This window comes from Magallana gigas, chromosome 8 (genome assembly GCF_963853765.1).
Source record: "Magallana gigas chromosome 8, xbMagGiga1.1, whole genome shotgun sequence".
Lineage (NCBI taxonomy): Eukaryota > Metazoa > Mollusca > Bivalvia > Ostreida > Ostreidae > Magallana > Magallana gigas.
In genome coordinates this window covers 45,480,138-45,504,683 of record NC_088860.1, presented here as the reverse complement: position 1 = coordinate 45,504,683, position 24,546 = coordinate 45,480,138, and the positions used below count along the sequence as shown (strand labels likewise).

Sequence of the window (24,546 nt, the reverse complement as noted above, 5' to 3'; positions counted from 1 at the left end):
ACCCCTAGTACAACCAGAAACAACTTGCTCCAACTTCAGAACAACTCGCCCCCACTGAAAAATATTTTCTTTATACTTATTTTACAGAGCAGAGTCTATTCTTCCTATTTTTATATCAAATTTTGACATTTCCAAAACTTTCCATCAGTGTTTGAATTTATTTCCAAATTCGTTTAAATTCACCCAAAGCAATAAATATGATTGATCCACTTATTTTTTTTTTATTTTTTTTTTTTTTTGGGGGGGGGGGGGTCATTTCGGAGTTCTTTGTCCTGATATATTCTAGCCAGACATTCTTTTAAAAAAATATGATTTAAGGAATTGAAGCCAATTCGAGCATATTTATTGTTGAAAGACTTAAAATACCTTTCATTTTTAAAATAAATTATGTAATATAATTTATAACAGCAACGATCAATCAATGGCTTTATGATATTCTTATGATAATGTTAATTACTTAAAAGAATTAATTTAATGAAATTCAGCCGGTAAATAATTAAAGGATTAGCGATATGTTAATTTTAATAAGGTGATAAATTGCTTTTAAGAAGGTCAGCTCCTATGCTTTCATAAATTTCATAAATTTGATGTTTAATTTGTGTATGGCCGCTTCAAAGTAATGAAGAATGATAAACAAATTATTCATCAGCCAGCAAACTTGCAAAATCACAAAAGAAAACATCTATCTTGATAGATAAATGAATGTGCATGTGAAATAATGTAGATAAAGTGTGAAAAATATTTTTAAAAGTAATAAAACAATACAAAAGCCTATAAAATATGCGTTTTAAAGTTCGGGGCGAGTTGTACTAAATTGGAGCAAGTTCTTTAAGATGAGTGGCGAGTTGCCCTGGTACCGATGACTTTGGGGAGTGTGATTTGACCATGCTAAAGGTTACAAAATCTTACCAATCTTAAATATATAATAATAATGCTATACTATCCATTGTTGTTGTTATAACATTTTCGTTAAAATTCTACATTAATTGAAAGTGAATTGATGAAAATTGAACCATTCAAAATTGTGCGTGGTACATATCGTATCTATATCATTTAAAATATTTTCACTGAATTAACAAGTATTGGGTCTCAAAGATGTAGAATTAATTTATGGAATACAAAAATATAATAGAGTTTTTGTATAGATTGAATAAATGGTATCAATACATTTTTAGACAACTAAATCTAACCATACAAATGGAGGCGAGAATGGATGGGTTTATTTTGACTCTCAGTGCTGTCTTGTTTCTTTCCGCGTCCTATGTATTGGGAGCTTTTAATCTTACTAGACTGATGGGAATCTACATCAATTCTTGTGGTACAGAAAGTTTATGTTTCGATTGGTCAAAATTCCCCAAAACCGAGAATACCCCCATCACTTTGAGATGCCCGCCATGTTCGTGTGAAGAGAACTGTTTTCGAATGATGAATTGCTGTCCTGATAAATTCTTTCTCGAAAGAAAGCTTAGAAGAATGCATTTTCCATTTTATGAAATGCCTAACAGATCAATAAAAACAAGTATATTTCCGAAATATGCCGTTATAGACTACTGCCCTCCGTTGGTTGACGAAACAATCGATTTTTCCTGTAGGAAACCTCCTATAGGATTGGAGAATAGGATTTTTGTGACCTCGCTCGTCAGTAATTATACCTACAACAATTTCCACTGTGCCTTGTGCCACGGGGAGAAGGAAACGGATCTTCTCCAATGGGAAGTAGCCATATACGGATTTGACTATGTTGTCAATTTTGTAGAGTCCGTTGAAGAACTTCTTGAAATCACTAAATTCTTTAATAGTGTTTTAATTTTCTATCCTCCAAATTCAGTTAAAGATAAAGTGGTTCAAACTTCTCCCAATAAAGTAAGTTACTCAGGAGAGTGTTTTGACGACGAGGATTTGGTTCTTGCTTGTGATTCCTCATATTTCCATGAATATCGACTTTTCAAAAATATTTTTTGTTCAATGTGCAATGTTCAAAGTTTGAAATTGTCAAAAAATAGTATATCTTCATGCCTTTTACAAGACGAAGATACAAGGAAGCTGTGCATGACGAGCCCTCAGTCTGATTTGACGTATCCATACAGAAATTACCACTGCTTCTCTTGCAATTTACCTGTACCATTTGTGAGTGGAATCACACCGAATGACCAGAATAAAGTCGGAACAAGATATACCTTTCTTGACATGTCTACCTTGGTACGAGAACACAGCTTTGAAATTCTTACCTTTAGTCAAAACATTTTCAACGATATTTTACTCTTACAAAAAATATATAAAACAAATGCGGATACTAACGGTAACTTGCGACCTAATAACTACGACTTCGACCATCTGTTGAACAAAATGGCAGCTATATATCCACATCGCATTTGTAATCGTGTCATTCTGCCAGGCGTTGTCCAAAACCTGAGCAGATTAGAATGCGATTGCTCGCCATCGTGCTTGTTTAGAGACTCGTGTGCCTGTTGTATTGATACGGCTTTGCTACATTCTGTGGAGTGCATTTCATATGCAAGAGCAGCATTTTCTGAACAATTCAGGAAAAATGATGTTAAAATACAAGTTGTGAGAGCTTGCTACAAAGAAATGAGTGAGAATGTCGGCACACAGGAGGAGGAAAACGTCAAGTATTTGTGCGAGAGCGATGATCTGAACGAGTTTGACATCCCTGTTGTTTCAAGAAATATCACATATAAGAATGTCTTCTGTTTCCTTTGTAACACGAACTTTACGATTGCAAACTATTCTCTTATAACTGAGCCATATGACATAATAAACATAAGAATACATTGCAATCACCAACTAGTCTTCACCTTCTTCGCTAGTTTTGATCAAGTCATGGCCGAAGCTTTAAAAGAAAATTGTGACATTGTGTATGATATACATAACTTAGTAATGTGTACTAGCGACAAAAAGGGCGACAATTTCATATCAAAGTGTGATGTCACCTCTGGAGAAGAAGAGGTTGATCAAGCCGAGCTTTGGGCATGTGAAGAAATTAGTAACCAGGTTTTCCCAACGTTCGGGAATTTCAAAAACGAATTTTGTCATATGTGTAACTCACCTGTTATCGATCATGGAGAACAATTTATTTGCAACGATTCAAGAACTAATCTTGAGGCATTTAAGAACGGATGTTTGTCGCTACCTGATGTTAGTTACCATCCTGTTGTGCACCCATACAGGAATATATTCTGTTTCACGTGTACAGAGGAAGCTCCAGGCCTCTCTTTGTCCTCTCCCCAGAGCTGTGACCCTTTGTTAGGCACAGAATACTTAAGGACAATTCCGCTAATAAGGAACCTGTTTGTTCCAAGTCTTACACTGAACACAGATATTTTTAATCCAGTGCCTCAGGTATGTAAAAAAGTATGATAGTATGTAGTTACTTTTAATCAACCAGATGTCTGATTGTAAAGACTTATTAACATGGTAAAATTTCTGTCCTCATCTATTAATCTTAATTTGAATTTCAAATACATCACATTATCAAGATATTTTGGTGTTTAAACAACCGTCAGCTCGATGCTTCTTTTCCAAATAACTTGTAAGAAATGCCAAGACAGGACTGTGCCCTTCTCTTATACGAGATTCTGATCTTAAAGTATTTACTAGATCGGCATCTGTGAAGACAAAAAAGAGGTAAATTTATTTTACTTATTTTGAATTTTGCAGTCGATGGAGTACGGCTGTTACCCCGGTCGTGTGATGAAAGACGGATTTTGCAAAACAATCATTCAATTCCCAGTCCGCATGATATATTCACTACATATTCTATGTAATCTCAGAGTATCTGCCTTAACAAATGATACCAGTTATGTCTTGTCTAATGTAAGACAGTCCGTTCGTCAAATTCTGGTGAGTTCATACATTACAAGTGATATTCAGGTTGCGGATATCTATTTTCTACCCGAACTACCCATCAATATAGTCCATAGAGACGGCTTATTTTTCTATGAACTACAAGTTTCTTTGAGTTACACGTTGTTGTATATCACTCGGTTTAACAGAGATGTGGTAGAAAGGGAGCTGATTAATACGCCTCAGAATATCAGGATGGATCATTCAATCAATGGCTCGGCCCGAATTTCCTTCTCTCTAGAAGGTTTCCAATTTTCGAATATCAGTAAAACATTGTTATCACAAAACACACTTGAAAGTGATTATAATTTGTTTAGGAATTACTATAAAGATGCTCTTGGGATGCGCCCTGGAATGATTACAATTGTAGGTGAATTACTTGTTTGTGATCACCAGTTCTTCGAACAAACGGAAGTCACAATGGATATCGATAATTATCGTGTAGTAGTCAAGAAGACAGAGGAGGCGTTTTACATAGGCGATTTTATCATTGATTATGAAAACCGATATCGCGTGTGCGCAAAGCGTTCCCCACCTTCATCGCTATCGCCATTTCTTGTTGAATCCCTAAACACCCTAACAACTGTGTTAAATATCATCAGTAGTATCTTCCTAGTCTTGCTGTTTGTCATCTACTTGTTAATTCGAGAATTGCGAACCGTTCCGGGTGTCAACATCATGAGTTCCACATTTTCTCTGTTCTGCATGCAACTCACATACACCGTTAGTAACGTCCTACGGAAGGGAAGCCTCCCCTGTAAAATCACAGGGGTGTTGCTTCACTACTTTTGGCTGTGTTTATGCAGCTGTTTTTACATATGTTGCTTGCATATGTTAAAAAGCTTCCGAAAGCTAAATATAATTCAAATGACACCTAATGATAAACAGTTTCTTCGTTATCTGATGTTTTCCTATGGTTTTCCATCTTTCATTGTCTTCTCGAATGTATTGATATCTTGGTGCGTGACTGGTAACATAGGCTACGGAACAACCCTTTGTTTTGTCGAAGGTCTGATTCAGAATATCACTACTTTTATTATTCCCATCATCGTGACCTGCGTAGTAAACATTCTTTTATTTGTTTTGACCATTTTTAGCATCAATCAGGACAAAAACATCCAGAAATCTAAGGAGAACAAGTCTGAGCTGGTCATCTTCTTTAAACTGTTCTTCCTGACCGGCTCGGTCTGGATCCTCCAAGTCATTGACAGCTTCCTGCAGCTTTCTTTCTTCTCTTTTGTTGCCGCCATTCTCACGTCTTCTCAAGGCATTTTCATTTTCCTCAGCTTTTCAACATCTCCGCGGATTTTTAAATATTTTAAAAAGATGATAAACCGACCCGTGAACCATCATTAAGGTCAGGGTTATAGATCAAACCCAATCTGTGCAAACATTAGATTCGCCTAAAATATTTTTCCAAAACAAAGGGCCTAGCCACCCCCCCCCCCCCCCCCTCCGCGCAAATAAAATTTATCCTTTGTATCCCCTTTTATAATTTTTGCCTGAACCCGTGCATGGTGTTTACTTCAGCCATCTATTAGGTTGTATAGGATTTTATCTTTTTTCGCATATATCGAGATGTTAAAATGTTAAAATGAAAGCCCCCAAAATCCAGTAAAATTGCATTGTGTGTCTTTGTAATGCTTCAAGAAGTTTTTGAAATAAATTGAATTGTTACAATGCAAAAAAAGTTAAATGTTCAAAAGCATGCATAGAAAGCTATCTTTGTTTTTAGGTCACCTGTGTAAACTCAGATGACCTACTGATATCCGTTTTCGTCCGTCATTATGCGTCGTCGGTCATGCGTTAACATTTTTACAGTTTTTACTTCTTCTTAAAAACTACAAGGCTGATTGCAACCATTTCTCGTGTGAGGCATCTCTTTGGTAAGAGGAATCTAAATTGTGAAATCTATGGCTCTACCACCCCCGGGGCGCCACATGTGAGGCCAAATATGCAAAAAAAAACCGCCAAATTTTCAAAAATCTTATTCTCTTTTCACACACATGTGAGGAAAAAACTGCTTGCATAGTTATGATGTCCATGAAACCCTCTACCAAATTTGTGAAATGCATGACCCCTGGGTCAGGGGTTCTGGCTCTAGGGTCGGAAACTAAATACATGATTATGATGTCAAATTATGAAATTCATGATCCCTTGGTCAGGGGTTCAAGCTCTAGGGTGAGGCCAATATGACCATATAGCAAAAATGTATCAAATCTTCTTCTCTACTCCTATATATATTTGTTAAAAACTAAATGCGAGATTATGATGTCCATGAGGCCCTCTACCAAAATTGTGAAATTCATAACCCCTGTGTCAGAGTTTCAGGCTCTAGGGTGGGGCCAATATCGCCATATAATAAAAATGTATTAAATCTTAGAAAATTTTCTTTTCTACTCCCATATATATTTGTTAAAAATAACCTGGTTATAATTTCAATGAAGCCATCTACCAAAATTGTTAAATTCATGGCCCCTGGTTCAGGGGTTCTGGCTCTAGGGTGGGGCCAATATGGCCATATAGTAAAAATGTTTTAAATCTTAGAAAATCTTCTTTTCTACTCCCATATATATTTGTTACATAAATGCCTGGTTATAATTTCATTGAAGCCATCTACCAAAATTGTGAAATTCATGACCCATTTGTTATCGGTTCAGGTTCTAGGGTGGGGCCAATATGGCCATATTGTAAAAATGGTTTTAAATCTTAAAAAATATTCTTCTTTACTACAACACATGTGGGCAAAAAACTGAATACATGGTTATGATGTCCACTAACTCATCTACCTTAATGTGAAATTCATGGCCCATGGGTCAGGGGTTTAGCACATGAGGGGGGGGGGGGGGGCAATAGTTAATGCATATAATGTTTAAAAAATTTCTTCTCTATTCTCAGGGTTGTATGAAAAACTGACTTATAATTATGTTTACCAGGAAGTCCTCTACTGATATTTAATTTTCATGTCCCCTTGAGTATGGGTTTTGACTCTAGGGCAGGGCCAAAACGGATGTATAGGTGTTAATGCATATATAAATGTTAAACAATTATCTTCTTAACTCCCACACGCCAGAAAGGAAAACTGAATTCATGATTTTGTAGACCAGATCTTTAAGTTTTTCACCAAAATTATAGGTTTCAAAGTTCTTTTTGAAATTTTTCAGGCAGGGAGGTGGTCGTCATTACAAATTTATAATTGTTCTATTCCGGAATGAAACCTTATATATGAGACTCCTCGACAGGTTTGTGAATGGGTTAAATGCTACTCAGGTGACCGTTAAGGTCAATTGGCATCTCGGTTTTTTTTTTAAACCATGAATGTATTTTTGTTATCATTACTCAATTTTTTTTCTCAAAATATCTAATCAATCAACAATTTTAAGAGTTTAAAAAATTGATAGAGGAATTTCCTACTGAAATATCTTATTTTCTTATTTTGTTAAAAATTTAATGCTCTATGTCAAATCACAATGTAAGTGATTAAACATCAAGTGGTAAACTCAGTGTTGGAGCGTTGATAAAATCCACTTAATCCTATTAATATATTGCTGTCACAATCTTCAAAATTATAGGAAACTCTCACCCGCAGTGTAAAATTTTGAGATATTTTGTAACTTCCCCCAAAAAAATGAATAAATATTAAATTATATTAAAAAATCATTAAAAAACATCATTTTGTTAACCTTTATTCTGATTGACCTGAATTTCTGTGCTATAATAGTTAGAGAACCGCTAACTTTAATATTTTTAAATAACTGCAAAACTGACAATTATAACTGCGTGTAAAAAAATGAAATAAATTATACAAAATATATAAATTGTCGGAATATTAATGTTAGCTGAAATCATAAACCTCTCGTGTTTTTCTGTGTATCTGCATTTAACTTTCTAGGACATACATGTATATAGAGTAGTCTCGTTATCAGATATAAACCACGTGTTATTACATGTACATTAATCATTGTTGAAATTTAAAATAACTTGTATGCTTGAAAAAATATATCTGTATTAAAAAAGGCTAGAAAAATATTTGTTTTGTAAAATTGTATTTCAATACGAATGTATTACTGTAATGATTCAATATTGTGTGAATAAATGGATTGTATTAAAATGTGAGGGTTGTTTATGAAGACTCTTGATTTGTTTCTTTACATGTCTCATTGTTAATGTCCTTTATCATATTTTGAATACACCATGGACATTTTAATGTTACGGTGCAGGCTATAGGTACATGCATCCAGGGAGTTGGTGAATGCATCGTGTTTAATCAATCTAATGGCTTCAACTGACTTTAGTTTTCATTGCGCATGATTTTTGCAATTTAGTAAAATACAGTGTATACATTTATTTATTTATAATTTATAGATAAACAATGTTCAGATTTTCAAAGGAAAATTTCATTTGTAAGCGATTTTTCCGTTGTGCGGTATATCTGAGTGATGCCATTGTGCTTTTATGACATTATAAAAATCAAAGTACTGAAGTACTGAAAGCCGGGCTCTTTTGGTGTGTCTTTATGCATATTGCATGTAGTAAAGACTGAAAATCTCTCTCTCTCTCTCTCTCTCTCTCTCTCTCTCTCTCTCTCTCTCTCTCTCTCTCTCTCTCTCTCTCTCTTGCTTTTAATGTCGGCAAAGCATCAGAGAGCGACCAAATTTTGTAAGCGGCTATAAACAAAAAATATGTCTGTCTAGTAGAAGTTAAAAAGTTCAACAGTTGCTACCTTGAATTTTGCAACAAGCATTATATATTCAATCCCCATTTCTTCAGCGCGCAGCAAATTTAAAGTAGTTCATGGAAATTCATGCGCGTTGTATGTGTCCAAAATGCATAGTAATGATTTAAAAACACGTTATTAATAAGAAAACTAAAAAAGATAGACAATTCATTCGAAATTAAAAAAAAAAAGAAACAAAATGCCAACACTTTTGACAAAACGTGGCTCTTTGTGTAACTATTTGGTATAGTGGAAGCTTTACCTTGACGCTGTTTGGTTTTTTGTTTACTTGTGCTATTTATAGTAACATTGGCGATTTGCCTGCCTATAGCCAGGACTCTGCTTTCAGCAGAGCCCGGCTAAAAAATGAAGCTTTGCATGAGTATATACGTTACAAGAAGTAACATAAAAGAGAAAGTAAATATTGTAAGCCTTTGAAATTTTACACGCAGAATGCTACAATGCTGAAGGTCATTTTTCCAATTTTTTTAATGAACCCACTGTATTAACCTACATCTGTATAACTCCAATTATATAGCATAATTTGGTCCATTGTGATATTTGGAGATGACCCCCACTAAAAAACAGACGGTAAAATTTAGTATTTTTACATATAAGGTAGAAATTTATTTTATATATCGCATACTGTAATTTGAAAAAAATCGTTATAATTGAAGCATTTACTTGCATTTAATCTACTTTAAGTGCGGAAAATGACAATATCCTAATATATTCCTACAGTAAATGTATCTGTATTTTGAGATGGACCCTAAAATACAGATGTGAGATTTTATTAAAACTGCGCAAATATACTAGAGATGGTGTAATTTACATATGGTTTTAAAAGAATCTCGTCGCTTTAGTCGGCCTCCCCTAATATGTATAGAGCTTATTGGTATCAATTACAACTAAAGCTGAAGGCATGCATGGCTTAATTGCCAGAAGCAAGTTTTAGTGTTTGTTTCTTGAGCACTTCCATAGAGGAATATTACCTTGTACTAAATGCATTTTATTAACAAAAAATTAATGGTCATAACCTTGAAGAGCAATGTTTCTCCGACTTTAAAATTTGAGAATAATAACACTATTCTGTTATTTTCGTATAATATTGTATGTGATGGAATAATGTCTCTGAAGTATTATATTGTGCCTTGACAAAATAGTCTACTATTTCAGCTTAAATCGATATTTCGCTTGTATAACTCGAACATATTTTGCAATTTCATCTATTTTTAATCAAAGCTTTGTTCAAATGTTGTTCATTGCGTATGTTTAGATTGATTATGTTTATAAATCCTACAAAAATAAAAATACTGTTTTTATTTATTTTGTAAAAGTAAGAGCCATGACAGGTATAGACAAATACGAAATTATTTCATTCTATTTAATTTTCATTTCAATGCGTAAAAATGATATACAGAAACATTTTTGTTATAGTTGTTATTTCGTAAAACCTTTTCGAATTTAAAACAAACATGCCAAATTTCCGGTACATATCTTTTACCATAAATTAAGCGACAAAAAATCCATTATCTGCATGAAACCTTCTGTACATAATAATTAATTTAAAGTCAGCGACGAAACATGTCAAATCTCCTATACATTATTCTACCGCTAATGTCCTTTCCGATATATTTCATTTAATCAAATAAAATAAACATTTCGTCAAGTTGTATATTTTATTTGATAAAATGAAATATATCGGAAAGGACAAGAAGGATAGCGACAAAAGGCAACAAATCACCCGTACCTAACTCTACTTATCAGGCCAGTAACAAAACGCGCAAAATCCCCTGTATATTACTCTACCCCTAAAGTCATGTAGGGACAAAAAGTACCAAAGAACATATACATGTATGTACCAAATCTATAGTGTCCAACTTTAATTTACCTCGGAATTAATGGTTATAGGTGGCACTTTTTCTACTGTTTAGCGACAAAATTCATTGTCACCTCGACCAGCAGTCACCAACATTTTTAACGAGGCCGAGTACAGAACGAGTACGCACGCTTTCGCGCAGCGTTTCATTTGTATTGTGACGTCATCTTTTTGCTTGGTTGACGCCATGGCGTGATAGTTTCAATTGCAGATATTCAGCGAAATTTGTTGAAAATGGCTCGTTTGAAGCGTAAAATTAATGTTATATTGTGGAATAAACATAAATGTCTCGAAGTATAAGCTATATTTGGGCTCGGGTCGAAAACGTGAAGATGGTTCAGCAAGCCTAGCCCTCTGTCACGTTTTCTTAACCCGCCTAAATATAGCTTAATTCATATATTTCAAGACAGTAACCATGCATTTCATATTAATGAAGTAGCGTTACTATTGGGCGTTGTACCAAGAATAACAATACTGATGGTTCGGATTTTCATATATATATATATATATTCTGTGTTAAAATGAACAACCCTGAAATATACAATGAGAGTGTGCCTTATAATATGCACAACATGATAATGATATAAACAATTTATACGATGTACATAATCATATGAGTTATCGCTCTTACATAAACAATTACTTCATCCATGTAATTTCTACACGTACATATGCAACATTACTAAATCATATATTTATACATTTAGAGATATATCATATACATGCATCTCTTTAATAACAACAATTAATAGATTTATTTAGGTAACAAAATATTGTAATACCTGATTGTGGATCAGGGTCCACTTCAAATAATTATGACAAATGCTGTTAATCAAGTCAGGATCCTGTTAAACAATAATGTATGCGTATAGAACACTATTTTTGATAAATACCAACAAATAATAATTTCATTATCTGCTTTCACACTTAGCATTCTCACTGAATAGTGTTTATGTAAAAACTATAGACAATCAAAAATATTAGGCTATTTAATTAGAGTTTAACTGTGAATTAAAAAGTAAAAGAACTTACAGTATGAGGTCATGTCAGAAGTCGTATTTATTTGACGTATAATCTCAGACATATAATGTCCACCTCCCCTGAGCTCGACCAAAACTAGCCCTCACTCGAAAACTACCTGCCGCGCACCGCGCGAAAATTCTCTCAGCCAATCAACAACCAGAATTAAATATAGAACTGACCATTTGCTATTTTTAACTTTAAGGGATAACACGTATAACACAACTTTTTAATATGAATGATTTTATTATTATAATGATAAACGTTAATTTGTAAAGCTGAAATAAAAAATGCATAAAATAATATTTACGAAATTCAACACTATCACATATGCCCCCTCCACGAGAAATGACGTCCTCGTCATTATACTAGAGCATATGTAAACCTGACATAAACACAATTAAGAAATTAAAAATAAAAAACTATGATTTATCTAGTACAGCATTCATCATAGCCCTGCAAACCATGTTAACAACAAACTCACCTTCTCTCATCCATTTGGGTTGCTTCCGTGGACGAGATGATTTCCGCAGTCCACTATTTCCATTTTCATATGACTCCCTGATTACTCCGGTATTATCATCTTCATGTTGTTCGATCTGCTCTAACTCTATACTAGGATCATCATCGTCATCATCCTCATCATCATCCTCAGCATGATCCTCATCATCATCATCCTCAGCATCATCCTCACCATCAGCTCCTCTCACATACTCGTCACTTGAATCATTACTGTGATCTTGTGACGGTTTCAGTGGCCCAGGCACAACTTTACGGCATAATAATTCATCGTCGGATGAATCATCAGTCTCTTCACTCCTTGATTCTGGAGCTACTGCTGCCGTTGTTCTCTGATCAGAGTTCTTTTTCCTTCTTGGAGCTGGTGTAGGTTTCTTACTTGTGACAGTTTGATCTAAACTATCGCTTAGGTTAAGTGTACCTATAGGGAGCAGAAGATTTCTGTGTAAAGTACGCTTGCGTCCTTCACCATTCTCTTTACGAACAACATATACTGGTATGTCTGGATTCGGTCGATCTAAAACAACATAAGGTTCTTCCTCCCACCGATTTGCCAACTTGTGCTTTCCTTCAAAAGCTACTATTTTGACCATAACTCGGTCTCCAACCTCTATGCTATTTCCTCTTACCTTCAGGTCGTAATAATTCTTTTGTTTTCCCTGAGCTTCTTTAGTTGCCTTTGAAGCTAAATCATAAGCTTTCTGCAGCCTTTCCTTCATTTCTGCAACATAAGTTGTCATAGGTTGTTTCGTGATTTCCTGATCAAGTTCAAACGCTATGTCAACAGGTAATCTCGGCTGTCGTCCAAACATTAGGAAATACGGTGCCTGACCAGTGGTTTCCTGTCGCAACGAGTTATAGGCGTGAACCATCGGGCCGACATATTTTTTCCAGTTATGCTTTTGCTCTGTCGTAAGAGTTCCTAGCATTTGGAGAAGAGTGCGGTTAAACCTTTCAGTTAGACCGTTCCCCATAGGGTGATAGGGAGTCGTTCTGGATCGTGCAATACCGCAAAGACTACAGAGCTCCTTGATTATTTTGGATTCAAAGTTTGCTCCTTGATCGGAGTGTATCCTTTTTGGAAGCCCATAATGTACAACAAAATTATTGAAAAATGCCTCAGCAGTAGTTTTTTGCTGTCTGGTTACGAGTTGGCACAGCAACAGCATAGCGCGTGAAGTGGTCGGTAATGACCAAAATATTCTGGTAACCCCCTTTTGACGTTTCTAAGGAAAGGTAGTCTAAACAAACTAGCTCTAATGCTTCTGAGGTTTCAATACTAATTAAGGGTGCCCTAATGTTGGTAGGTGACTTTCTTAATATACAATTCTTACAACCCTTAATCCACTCATCAGCATCTCTAAACATCCCAGGCCAGAAAAAACGTTCTCTAATAAATGCTACAGTTTTATCCCTACCCGGATGACCGATGCTGTTGTGTGATAGCCTTAAAACCTCGTTTACTAGACTAGGAGGTACTACTAGCTGGTGTACAACTCCAAACTCTGTCTGAATAATTCTAAATAACTTACCTTCGCTTATTCTAAATCTGCTGAAGTTCTTCCTAAAAATGCGCGACTCTTGAATATCTGGTAACTCGTGCTGTTCTGGACATTTGTCGTTCTCCACGAAGTACATCCATTCCTTGATTAACGGATCTTGTCGCTGCTCTCTTTCAACATCAAACTGGTTTATCTGCTGACATGGTAATTGCACCAAAGGTTGAAGCGCATCGCTGTCAATTGAGAGACTTTCAACCAAAGGTGACGGAGTCTGTACCATAGAAATACTGGCAATTGTTTTAACGCTGTCTAAGGAAATTGGAATGCGGTCTTGCTGTTGCGATTCTGGAAGTCTGGACAGCGAATCTGCATCTGCATTGTTGCGCCCAGGGCGGTAGCGAATTTCAAAATCAAATGCTGCTAATGCTGCTACCCAGCGATGCCCTGTAGCATCCAATTTGGCTGACGTTAAGACATACGTTAAAGGATTGTTATCGGTGACAACCGTGAATTTCTTACCATACAGATAATCTTGAAACTTTTCTGTAACTGCCCATTTTAGAGATAAAAACTCTAACTTATGTGCGGGGTAATTGATTTCTGAACGATTGAACCCACGACTTGCATAGGCAATTACACGGTCCTTACCGTCCTGTTTTTGATACAGTACAGCCCCAAGGCCTGTCAGGCTTGCATCGGTATGCACCTGAAACGGCAAATCAAAATCTGGATAAGATAAAATAGGAGGGGATGATAAACGCTCTTTCAGAATTTTGAATGCTTCATCTTGCTCCTTGCCCCAAATCCAGTCAGGAAACTTTGTTTTCTTCTTATTTGTTTTCTTGGATTTTGTGGTTGTTGGAATTAGACTCGTAAGGGGTCGAGCTATTTTGGAAAAATTCATAATGAATTTCCGATAATAACCAACAAAACCAAGAAATCTACGGACATCCTCTGAGTTTGAGGGCGTTGGCCAATTCTTGACCTTAGTAATTTTGTCATCATCTGGTTCTATACCTTCTGCAGACACAACATGGCCAACATACTTAACTCGCCGTTTGAAGAGAGAGCACTTGCTAGGGGATAGTTTGATACCACAATCCTGCAATCTCTGAAACACCATCCGTAATCTGTCTACGTGCTCATCAAAGTTGTCTCCCGAGAAAACAATGGCATCGTCTAAGTAAATAAAGCAGATTCGATGAAGAAAGTCCCCTAAACACTCCTCCATCAACCTCTGGTATGTGGCTGGCGCATTTACTAGGCCCATGGCCATTCTGTTGTGCTCGAAAAACCCCAAAGATCCAACCGTAAAGGCTGTCCTTTCTTTGTGCTCTTCGGCAATGGGAATTTGGTAATATCCGGATTTCATATCTAATACGGAAAACCACGCATTCCCTGCTAACGAATCTAAAATTTCGTCTATGCGAGGTAAAGCATAATTATCCTTTTTGGTCTTACTGTTTAAGTGTCTATAATCAATACATATACGAAGTTGACCATTTTTCTTTCGGACGAGCACAACATTAGATGTAAAAGGCGAATGCAACCTTCGTATAATTCCAGCAGCAAGTTGTTGCTCAATGTGCATCTTAACCTCATCCATCATAGATGGCGGAATTCTGCGGAAACGTTGCTTAAATGGTGTTTCGTCCGATAACTCTATGCGGTGCTCCACAAATGGACAGTAAACAATATCATCGTCTCCTTTAGAGAACAGTGATTCAAACTCGGTAAGCAACCTATGCACTTTTTGCTGCTGCTCCTCATCAAGTTCATCCTTAGGTAAGTCAATCTCTGAAAGTACATTTGATGTATCTGCAATAACTGAGTTTACAGGGAAATTCTGCACAGTGACGTACTGAATTTCGCAAAGCAGTGAATGCGGGTTCACTGTGACTGTGTTAGTGGTGATATTGCTAATACGCACAGGTATCACATCTCTTGCCTGTGTATCATACGTGACCAAGATAGGCTCTATATCCAGATCATTTGGTATTTTTGAGTTCATGGTCGGTGTAAGCATTCCACATACTGGATGATATGGTATGGTATCACACATGTAACCATTGATCGTTATATCGGAGTTTGGAGATATTGTGATTCTGTCCTGTTCTGCAGACCTTATTCGGGCTAGAACATTATTACGATGAGCAATCTCCTTTTCTCTCAACACAAGGCATCGAAACGCAAGATACCAAGGGGTATGTAATTTAGCTCTTTGTAAAAATCTCACCCCATACCTCTCCTTAGTATCATTCATCAGTGTCGACAAAATATTTGTTCCAATTAAAACGGGCACTGTTTCATGATAATTGGTTTGATTGACTACAAGAAACAAACATGTACATGTTTCTGGTTTATCGGAAATGCCATCAATCTGCAACTCGCATACGATGAAACCATGATAAGGCAACACTGTGCCATCTGCACACTCAAGTTTTAGCAACTTGTCAACTGACTGTAATGGAATGTCAGATAAATGAGTCTCATAAAACTTTCTACTGACCGTTGAAACTGCCGAGCCAGTATCAATTAAAGACTGGGTGGGGATACCCTGAATGTACACTTGAGCCTCATTTGATGAGCCAACGAGCGTTGATATTTGTGTTGGGTTTCTCTTTCTTTCATTAAAAGGTTGTATATCATAACCAAATCTCTTGGAATGATCTAATCTGACCCTGCACTTCCAATCAGGATGACCAGATTGACCACATCTCTCACAATGTACATCATTGACAATATTTACATTAACGGGACAATTTCCCTCTGTGAAGCTCCCAAGCTGTCCCTCATTAGAAGCTTCTAACCGTTTAAATCCTCATTGGTGCGTCTATATTGTCTGTAACCTCTGTAATAATTGCCTCGCTGTGTATTGTTTCTAAATCGTCCTGTACCAAATGATCTAAAATTCCGACCACGATTCTCTGTATTGGTGTATGACCTTGGTCCCGATTGACCATTAGATTCATTCTGGGTGAAAGGTCGGCTATTGCCTCTTGACCTTTTAACCTCTTTCTCCACTTCAATCATCCTTTTGTCCATATCCTCAAGTTTCTTAAGTATAACATTTAAAGAAGAATCAGTGTCCGATATACCTATTTGGGATATTTGCGACTGCTTTTTGTTTCCTGTGGCAGTACCGGAAGCAGAGGCGGATGTTCTCAAATCCAACTCGATAGTACGTAGTTCCCTTCGCAACTCTTCAAAATCTCCTATGGTGTCATACTTGTAGCGGCTTGCGTTTCTTAAGTCTATGTCACTAAGTCCTGACCATAGCTTTGTTCTCAGCATTTCATTTCTGGAATCAGAGTTGAATGTTCCTCTGTCAATACACGTCTGTATAAGATTTTCAAGTCTCATTCCATAATCTGCGACAGTTTCTCCTTCTTTTTGTTTTGCCTCATAAAACTGTTGGATTAACTTTTCACTAGGATAAATATTTCCGTAAATACCATCCAATTTTTGTAATATTTGGTCTGGAGTTGCATCAGTTGGTAACGTTAGCAGCGAACTCCTAGCCTTTCCTTTAAGCGACGAACGTATGGCTTGTAATATCAAACTTGTTGACGCTGAGCCATCTCTTATTGCGCATTTAACGTCGTTTTTCCACACCTCAAAAGACGTCTCAGATTTTTCTTCTCCAGAAAAAATTGTAAATCGAGGCCTTACATTCGTTGCATCATATAAGACACTTGTATGTCCTTCTGTAAACTGATTCTGCATTTGCGACTGATCTTCAAATTTGACGTTACGAATTTGATCTTTTGGTCTTGCACCGCCACTCTCTCTCTTGCGGCTGAGGGTGTATTGTGTGCAACAGGTTTCAGTATTTGATACTCATCATTAGTCAATATCTTGTAATCGGTATGTTCCGTTAGATAGTCGATCATGCGCATAATTTGCTGTTCGTTCAATTCTGCTTTCTGATCACCTCTATTTAAATGTACACTTTGATCGCCAGTTGCCATCTCTACATGCAACTATGCTTCTAAGTACACACAGATCTAAGTCTAACTTAATAAACTAAAAAAATTCTAAACTCAAATAAACACGCCTTATTCTAATTATTCTAACTACAACTTATTGCTGCAAATAAAATGTTTGATTATCAAGCTGCAAAAAAAAATTTAATTAACTTGATAAGCTGAAAAAAAATTTTGGTAAGTAAGCTGAAAAAAATCCAAGATGAGTAACTCGTACTAAATCAAGGACAGGTAACTCTGCAAACTTTCAGGTGAAGTCAATCATGCGTGACGGATTTTCATACAGCACTGGTTTCAAACTGTAAAAAAATTTTTTTTAATCTAACTAATTACTAAATAAGCTAACAACAACTACACATAAGCAATAGATCCTTAATAGAATAATACAAATACTATCTACAGTTGCAACTTAGATTACCTGCGAATGTGATTAAGTTAGCACGCGAATCTACACCGCTTCTAAAAAAACGCGTATATAATCGCTAGTATGTATTTATTTAGATGACTGACAGACTGGTCAAACCCTGTATGATTAAACTTTTTACTCAGAAGACTCAATGTTCTGCTATACGCTGGTCAACATGGAACAATTCAGACAACTATAGATATTTAAATGCAATTCTGAACTGAATGACACTTCTACAACAACAGACTACTCAATGGACGAGACAGACAGACACACGGTACTATGTAACCTTCAACTGTTCAAACATGTATTGTCATAATGTCAACATCGTCTTGTATAAAATGTGCAAAGAGAAGATATTAAAGGGAAAAGTGGATTGTTAGTCTGCACTTTCAAAATCACACACCCACACGGATTTAACTATGAATTCAATCTACTTTGACAAAATGTTCCCTTACAAAAATAGAATTGAGCTCACAATCATACAGTTCTTCACAAATTGTTTTTTTTTTAAACGTGAACAATAAAAGGAAAAATAATAGTGCACACAGGTAAATTTGACAACCTTACCGTACGCGTACTCTATATATACTACTACATGTACTGGCCAGAAAACTTATCAAACACACTGATGCATCGAAATGAGCACTACGTCACATATGCCCCCTCCACGAGAAATCCTGAAGTGGGTCAATGTTCAGCTGTTCGAATCACAGGTGTCCTTGCTTGTTAACTCGTCTCGGTTCACTACTTCCGATCAGCCAGGTATCGACGGTATTTCATTCAGTTGTGGCACGCCAGTTCCTCGGTGAGTTGAAGTTATGACTGCAGGGTCCCAACGTGGGCGCCAATGAAGTAGCGTTACTATTGGGCGTTGTACCAAGAATAACAATACTGATGGTTCGGATTTTCATATATATATATTCTGTGTTAAAATGAACAACCCTGAAATATACAATGAGAGTGTGCCTTATAATATGCACAACATGATAATGATATAAACAATTTATACGATGTACATAATTATATGAGTTATCGCTCTTACATAAACAATTACTTCATCCATGTAATTTCTACACGTACATATGCAACATTACTAAATCATATATTTATACATTTAGAGATATATCATATACATGCATCTCTTTAATAACAACAATTAATAGATTTATTTAGGTAACAAAATATTGTAATACCTGATTGTGGATCAGGGTCCACTTCAAATAATTATGACAAATGCTGTTAATCAAGTCAGGATCCTGTTAAACAATAATGTATGCGTATAGAACACTATTTTTGATAAATACCAACAAATAATAATTTCATTATCTGCTTTCACACTTAGCATTCTCACTGAATAGTGTTTATGTAAAAACTATAGACAATCAAAAATATTAGGCTATTTAATTAGAGTTTAACTGTGAATTAAAAAGTAAAAGAACTTACAGTATGAGGTCATGTCAGAAGTCGTATTTATTTGACGTATAATCTCAGACATATAATGTCCACCTCCCCTGAGCTCGACCAAAACTAGCCCTCACTCGAAAACTACCTGCCGCGCACCGCGCGAAAATTCTCTCAGCCAATCAACAACCAGAATTAAATATAGAACTGACCATTTGCTATTTTTAACTTTAAGGGATAACACGTATAACACAACTTTTTAATATGAATGATTTTATTATTATAATGATAAACGTTAATTTGTAAAGCTGAAATAAAAAATGCATAAAATAATATTTACGAAATTCAACACTATCACATTAATGACCCTTAAAATGTGATGTTATATATTTTTTATTATTTAAATATGTCTGAATGTTTTAATAATACTATAAAGATCATCTTTTCCGCCTTTGTCAAATAAAAAATAGCCATTATTTAACAAATCTGGGAAATAGGGCATACAAAAATCAACTTTGATAATACCCCTGGAACAAACCAGGAGGTAAAAGGTTTTTTTTATTTGACCATTTGATGCTTTTTAGCAATAAATTTAATATGTAGAACAGAAAAAGAAATCCCTAGGGCAGAAGTTTTTCAAAAAAATGTAAAAAAAAAATGTGCGAAATTGATACATTTCAACTTGAAATTTTCAAGCAAAATCCCATAGGGTCCTATGTTGAAGATTAACAAACTTTGAGATGACCCCCTAAACAAACGGTGTGGTAAATGTCTTATTTTTTAATCTTAAAATAATAATTATATAAGTAGAAATTCATGTAAAAAAATGTTTTCAAAAATCTAGGGCAGAACGAATTAGACCCGGCCTCGTTAATTCTCAACTCATACTCATTAAAGAAAAATGCATGGTATTCAGACTCGAGTCTGCGTATTGACTTCACGAAAAACAGCGTCTATGGTTTGTTATTCTTCAAGTAGCACTTGTAAGCCTTCTGTCTTAGGATCCAATTGAGGGTCAGTTTAAACTTAGTGATGACAAGTCCAGTATTTCTTTCTCAAGCGGTTTTATTAAGCGTGATCGTATAGTTACAACAATTAAAAGCAGCCCAAATCAAGAGTCTCAGAATCTCTATAAGCGGAATCTCTCTATCTATATGCGGGATCTATCTATCTCTGTTCAACATCATTTTACATGGGTATATATAACATTTTACTTATGATGGACAGTTCTGACTAGTTCGGCCCATTTACGACGATCATGAGTGAACATTTAGTGTTCAAAATTAAGATTAATAGTTTATTCCTAAATAAAGTAACAAAACCGTCAAAACTGCCAATCAAAGAGTCTGGATGCAGGATGTGAGTCTCCGAGTCCTGGGTCTCGGAGTCCCCCACCTAGTGTGAGGCATCACTTACTCATAATACGTTCATTCATACATGGCATAAAAGGTTACAAAGGTTAATATATAGAATACACAATACATGACTCAATAAAGAGTACCAAAGCTATCGTTGCAGACACAGAATCGCCAAATATGACACTTGTTTTAAAACTCTCAATTTGGATATTATTATGCCCGTATTATGCACCTGGTTTCATAACATCATTTAGAAATACTACGCATTGCTACAAGAGTCACAGAGTTCATTCTGTTAATTATCATTAACACCATTCAGTGCGCACTATTAAGGTACACATACATATCATAGTGACCATTATGTAATACTAGCAATTCAAGGTCATAGCATGGCTATCTGTTTACACACTAAAGCCATGATACGATAGACACTGCTTGAGCATTGTGACTTTATTAATAAAATTTTGATATTATTTATAGTTTGGTTAATGAAATATTGAGTTTAATCATACACATGTAAGGATGGTCATTAAAAGTGATCATGATCGATTATAAATACGTTTTATTTGTCGTGTACATCGTGCACAACGGACTTGCCAGGAACGATAACTCTGTAAGCAGGAAAGGAACCTGTTTATATCAAACTGATTTTTAAAAATATATTACTTTTCTGTACAAAAAACGGTATTGATAAAGGAGATGTGATTATTTTTTTTTTAAATAAAAATGAAAAAAAAAGTTCTGGAGATGCCGGGGATCGAACCCGGGGCCTCTCACATGCAAAGCGAGCGCTCTACCACTGAGCTACATCCCCATGTTGAAGTAATACGGAGTTAAAAAAGCTTAAATCAAACGGCTATACAGTCTTGGCTCTAAACAATGAGTATGGAGTTTTCGTAATCTCCGATGTCATAGGTTTTCAAAAAACAATTCTATATTTAATTGTGACTGTGGAACTACAATATAATATAGGTAACAATAATTAACATGCATTGTTTCCAGTGTTGAGAAGAAAAAGAAAGACAACTCTCGTCGTTATCTCTGATAAATTTAACTTATCCGAAATCTTGACATGAAAAATCATGCAATTAAAACCATTTTCCCAAAAATCTTCATATTCTTAATCAGTGAGAGAGTGGAGGGGTATCAATAGCGATAATTACATAACAATTCATTTTTAAGGTTCATTTATATATTCGTTAATTTTTTATGTATTTTTTTTCAGCACATAACATGAAAATATATTTATTAGATGTAAAATCATCGTCGGAACCCACGGGTTTTCTATCCGTTACACTGCTTTCAAAGCAAAATGTAAAATGTGTGTTCCTAAAAATGCGAAGTCCCCTCTCCCCTTTAATTCACGTTGCAACGGTGTCAGGAGTGTGTGGACCTTGTTCTTATTTTTAATGTACTTTAAATTTCTATAGTATATTTTTTGGATAAACGTATAAACGGATATTAAGCTAACAAAAATTAAATAAACAAAAAAAATTACTTTCCTGGAAAGTTAGATGCAAAGGACGCGGGAAGAAGAATTAAGATGGATCCGCGCCTCGCCTCTCCTTGATCCGGCGATTTAAATACCTGTTAATTCCTATCGACAACAAGAGGTGTGTGTGATGGATAGAACCTACTGGTCCCCATGTCGTGAGGATTAAACAGCATGTAAGTCTGACAGACAAGATGGTGGGCTTTCTATCACTTAAACGCATAAAAATATATATGCTAAATATCAATTTGATATATCCTGTATATTTTTAGAATTTTGATTATTTTTTTAACCGGCAATAGAAGTGGGATTGGTGTAATATTGAGATCTAATGCTGTTGAATCGATAATGTAATAGAGATTCTCAGATACTTTTTCAAGTTTACTAGACTAGTAGTACTATGGGATGAGCCAACTTTTTCTTATGGTGTGAAAAAAATACCTATATATCAATACACTAAATAAAGCATTATAATCGGGCGTTGAATGACTTTGAAATCGTATATACTTGAACCTGTGCCAATGCAAGTCCTCATAGAAATCACTGTGTGCGATTAGACGCACTACATCTACAAAACTACGACTTGAACATTACTTCATTTTATTGATTTTAATGGTGCGTAATGAAATGTTTGTTCCCTGATTGTTGAACTACCTGTCAATTTCAAAACGATACCCGTAATTAATTAGTTAATCAAAGACCCACTTCACTGACTTCTAGAATTGGCGAGAAAGTTCTAGAAGGCCAACAATTTCTACAATGTATGCAGATTAGGTAAAGTCGCTGAAAACAACAATATATTTTAAAATTAGTACTGTAGTATTTAAAATTCTGTTATTTCCATTTTAAAATATGTGGCATAAAGTAAATACTTAAATACCTTTTATTTTCTGTTTAGCATGTATCTGGAAGTGACGTCATCACGATCGTCTGCTTCTCCGGTCCCGCCGTATCCTGGATATGACCTTGAGGACTCTTACCGGGAACCAACTTTTGTTCCACGAGTCCGACCGGAAGGGGAAACTTACTACAACCGAAACCGAGGCTCTATTGGGAAATGGGCCTTCGGGAGTTTCACAGAACGGAGGACCCCCCGACCCGTCCCTCGCTGTCCGACAACGCCGTGTAAAGCCAACTATAACCACGGCAAAAATGGAACCATCAAGCCATTGCTGAACGGCAAAGCCACGCCCCGACCCGAAACAGCACCCCCCAGGATCAAGTCTGAGGCCGAGCCTATAGCATCGGTCAGCAGAGGGAAACGAATGAAGAGAATAATTCACAAATACGCACAATCAGCCCCGACACCGCGTGTACCGAGGGTTAAGCCCGAGGCCGAAGAAATAGCCGTTCCTCACAAAGGTGGCCGCATGGATAAACTTATTCATAGTTACGGGAAATTGCCGTTATCTGATCGAGGTGTTCCGAGAGTTAAAGTGGAGGGGGAAGATAATGCGAACCTTGATAAAGGTAAACGGATGAAGACCATCATACACAGTCCTAAGAATCCTACAGCCCCTCCGTCAGCAAGAGCGGTGCCTAGAGTCAAACCCGAGGCAGAGGATAATGCTGAACTAGACAAAGGCAAGAGAATGGGTAACTTGTTGCACAAATATGCTCGGATGCCAGATTCATCACGAGCTGTTCCAAGGGTAAAACCAGAGGGAGATCCGAATTACACCTTAGATCTTGGCGGGAGAATGAGCCGACTCATGCACGAGCCGCCGAGCTCCCGTGTCGTTGCAAGCGCCGTCCCTCGGGTTCGCTATCCCGAGGCTCAGAAAATACTGCGAAAAAGCAGGGGTCAGATGGGCCGGATCTTGAGTCACATTGGCCGGAAGTCCGTAATCCCGGTCCCCGGATATCAAAAACGGCAGTTTGAGCGTTGTCCGACCATGTAGCGGCCTGCAAAGCGAGGACATTCATACCGTAAAACAGTGTGTGGGTGTGTGTGTAAGGGGGGGGGGGGGGGTAAGGGTGTCAAAAACTTCAATAACTCGGTTCAGGGTTGTTGACAAACAACAATCAATTTAAAAGTGAAATGGTGCTTATTTATTAATTTTATGTATATTTCCTCTATCGTGCGTTACATTCTTACAAACTCCATAGTGATTTGGTGATGTTCTATTTACATGTAAACTTTAAATAAATATTTAAAAAGTTTAACGTGAGTTTTGGAAATCGAATTATAGATTCTATTTGTTTCTTCGTCGTTGTTTTGGTTGAATTTCCCAGTCCTCCTCCTACTGGACCGATAGCCATAGTGTTATGTATGTCCAATGTTGATTGGAATATGATGATATCGCCATGCGCGGATCCAGAAATTTTTTCCACCGGGGGAGAGGGGTCTGACGAATATTTGAGTTTGCAAGGGGTGGGGCCGGTCCGAGGCATATTAT

General features: G+C 36.2%; 1 protein-coding gene and 1 non-coding gene across 3 annotated transcripts; one reads left to right on the top strand and one right to left on the bottom strand.

Annotated features, from left to right (window-relative positions):
• Positions 1–21,397: 21,397 nt before the first annotated feature.
• Positions 21,398–21,469, bottom strand: Trnaa-ugc (transfer RNA alanine (anticodon UGC)). The gene has a single exon. It is a non-coding gene; the product is annotated as a tRNA-Ala (tRNA).
• Positions 21,470–22,164: 695 nt separating this feature from the next.
• Positions 22,165–24,313, top strand: LOC105319667 (uncharacterized). 2 transcript variants are annotated; one of them, XM_011417287.4, is made up of 2 exons: positions 22,165–22,323; positions 23,046–24,313. In XM_011417287.4, exon 2 carries the CDS (start codon positions 23,047–23,049, stop codon positions 24,046–24,048), a length of 1,002 nt encoding a protein of 333 aa, XP_011415589.3. In that variant the 5' UTR covers positions 22,165–22,323; position 23,046; the 3' UTR covers positions 24,049–24,313. The 2 variants fall into 2 exon arrangements, with proteins under 2 accessions (XP_011415589.3, XP_011415588.3); XM_011417286.4 differs by lacking the exon at positions 22,165–22,323 and adding an exon at positions 22,774–22,921.
• Positions 24,314–24,546: the final 233 nt, after the last annotated feature.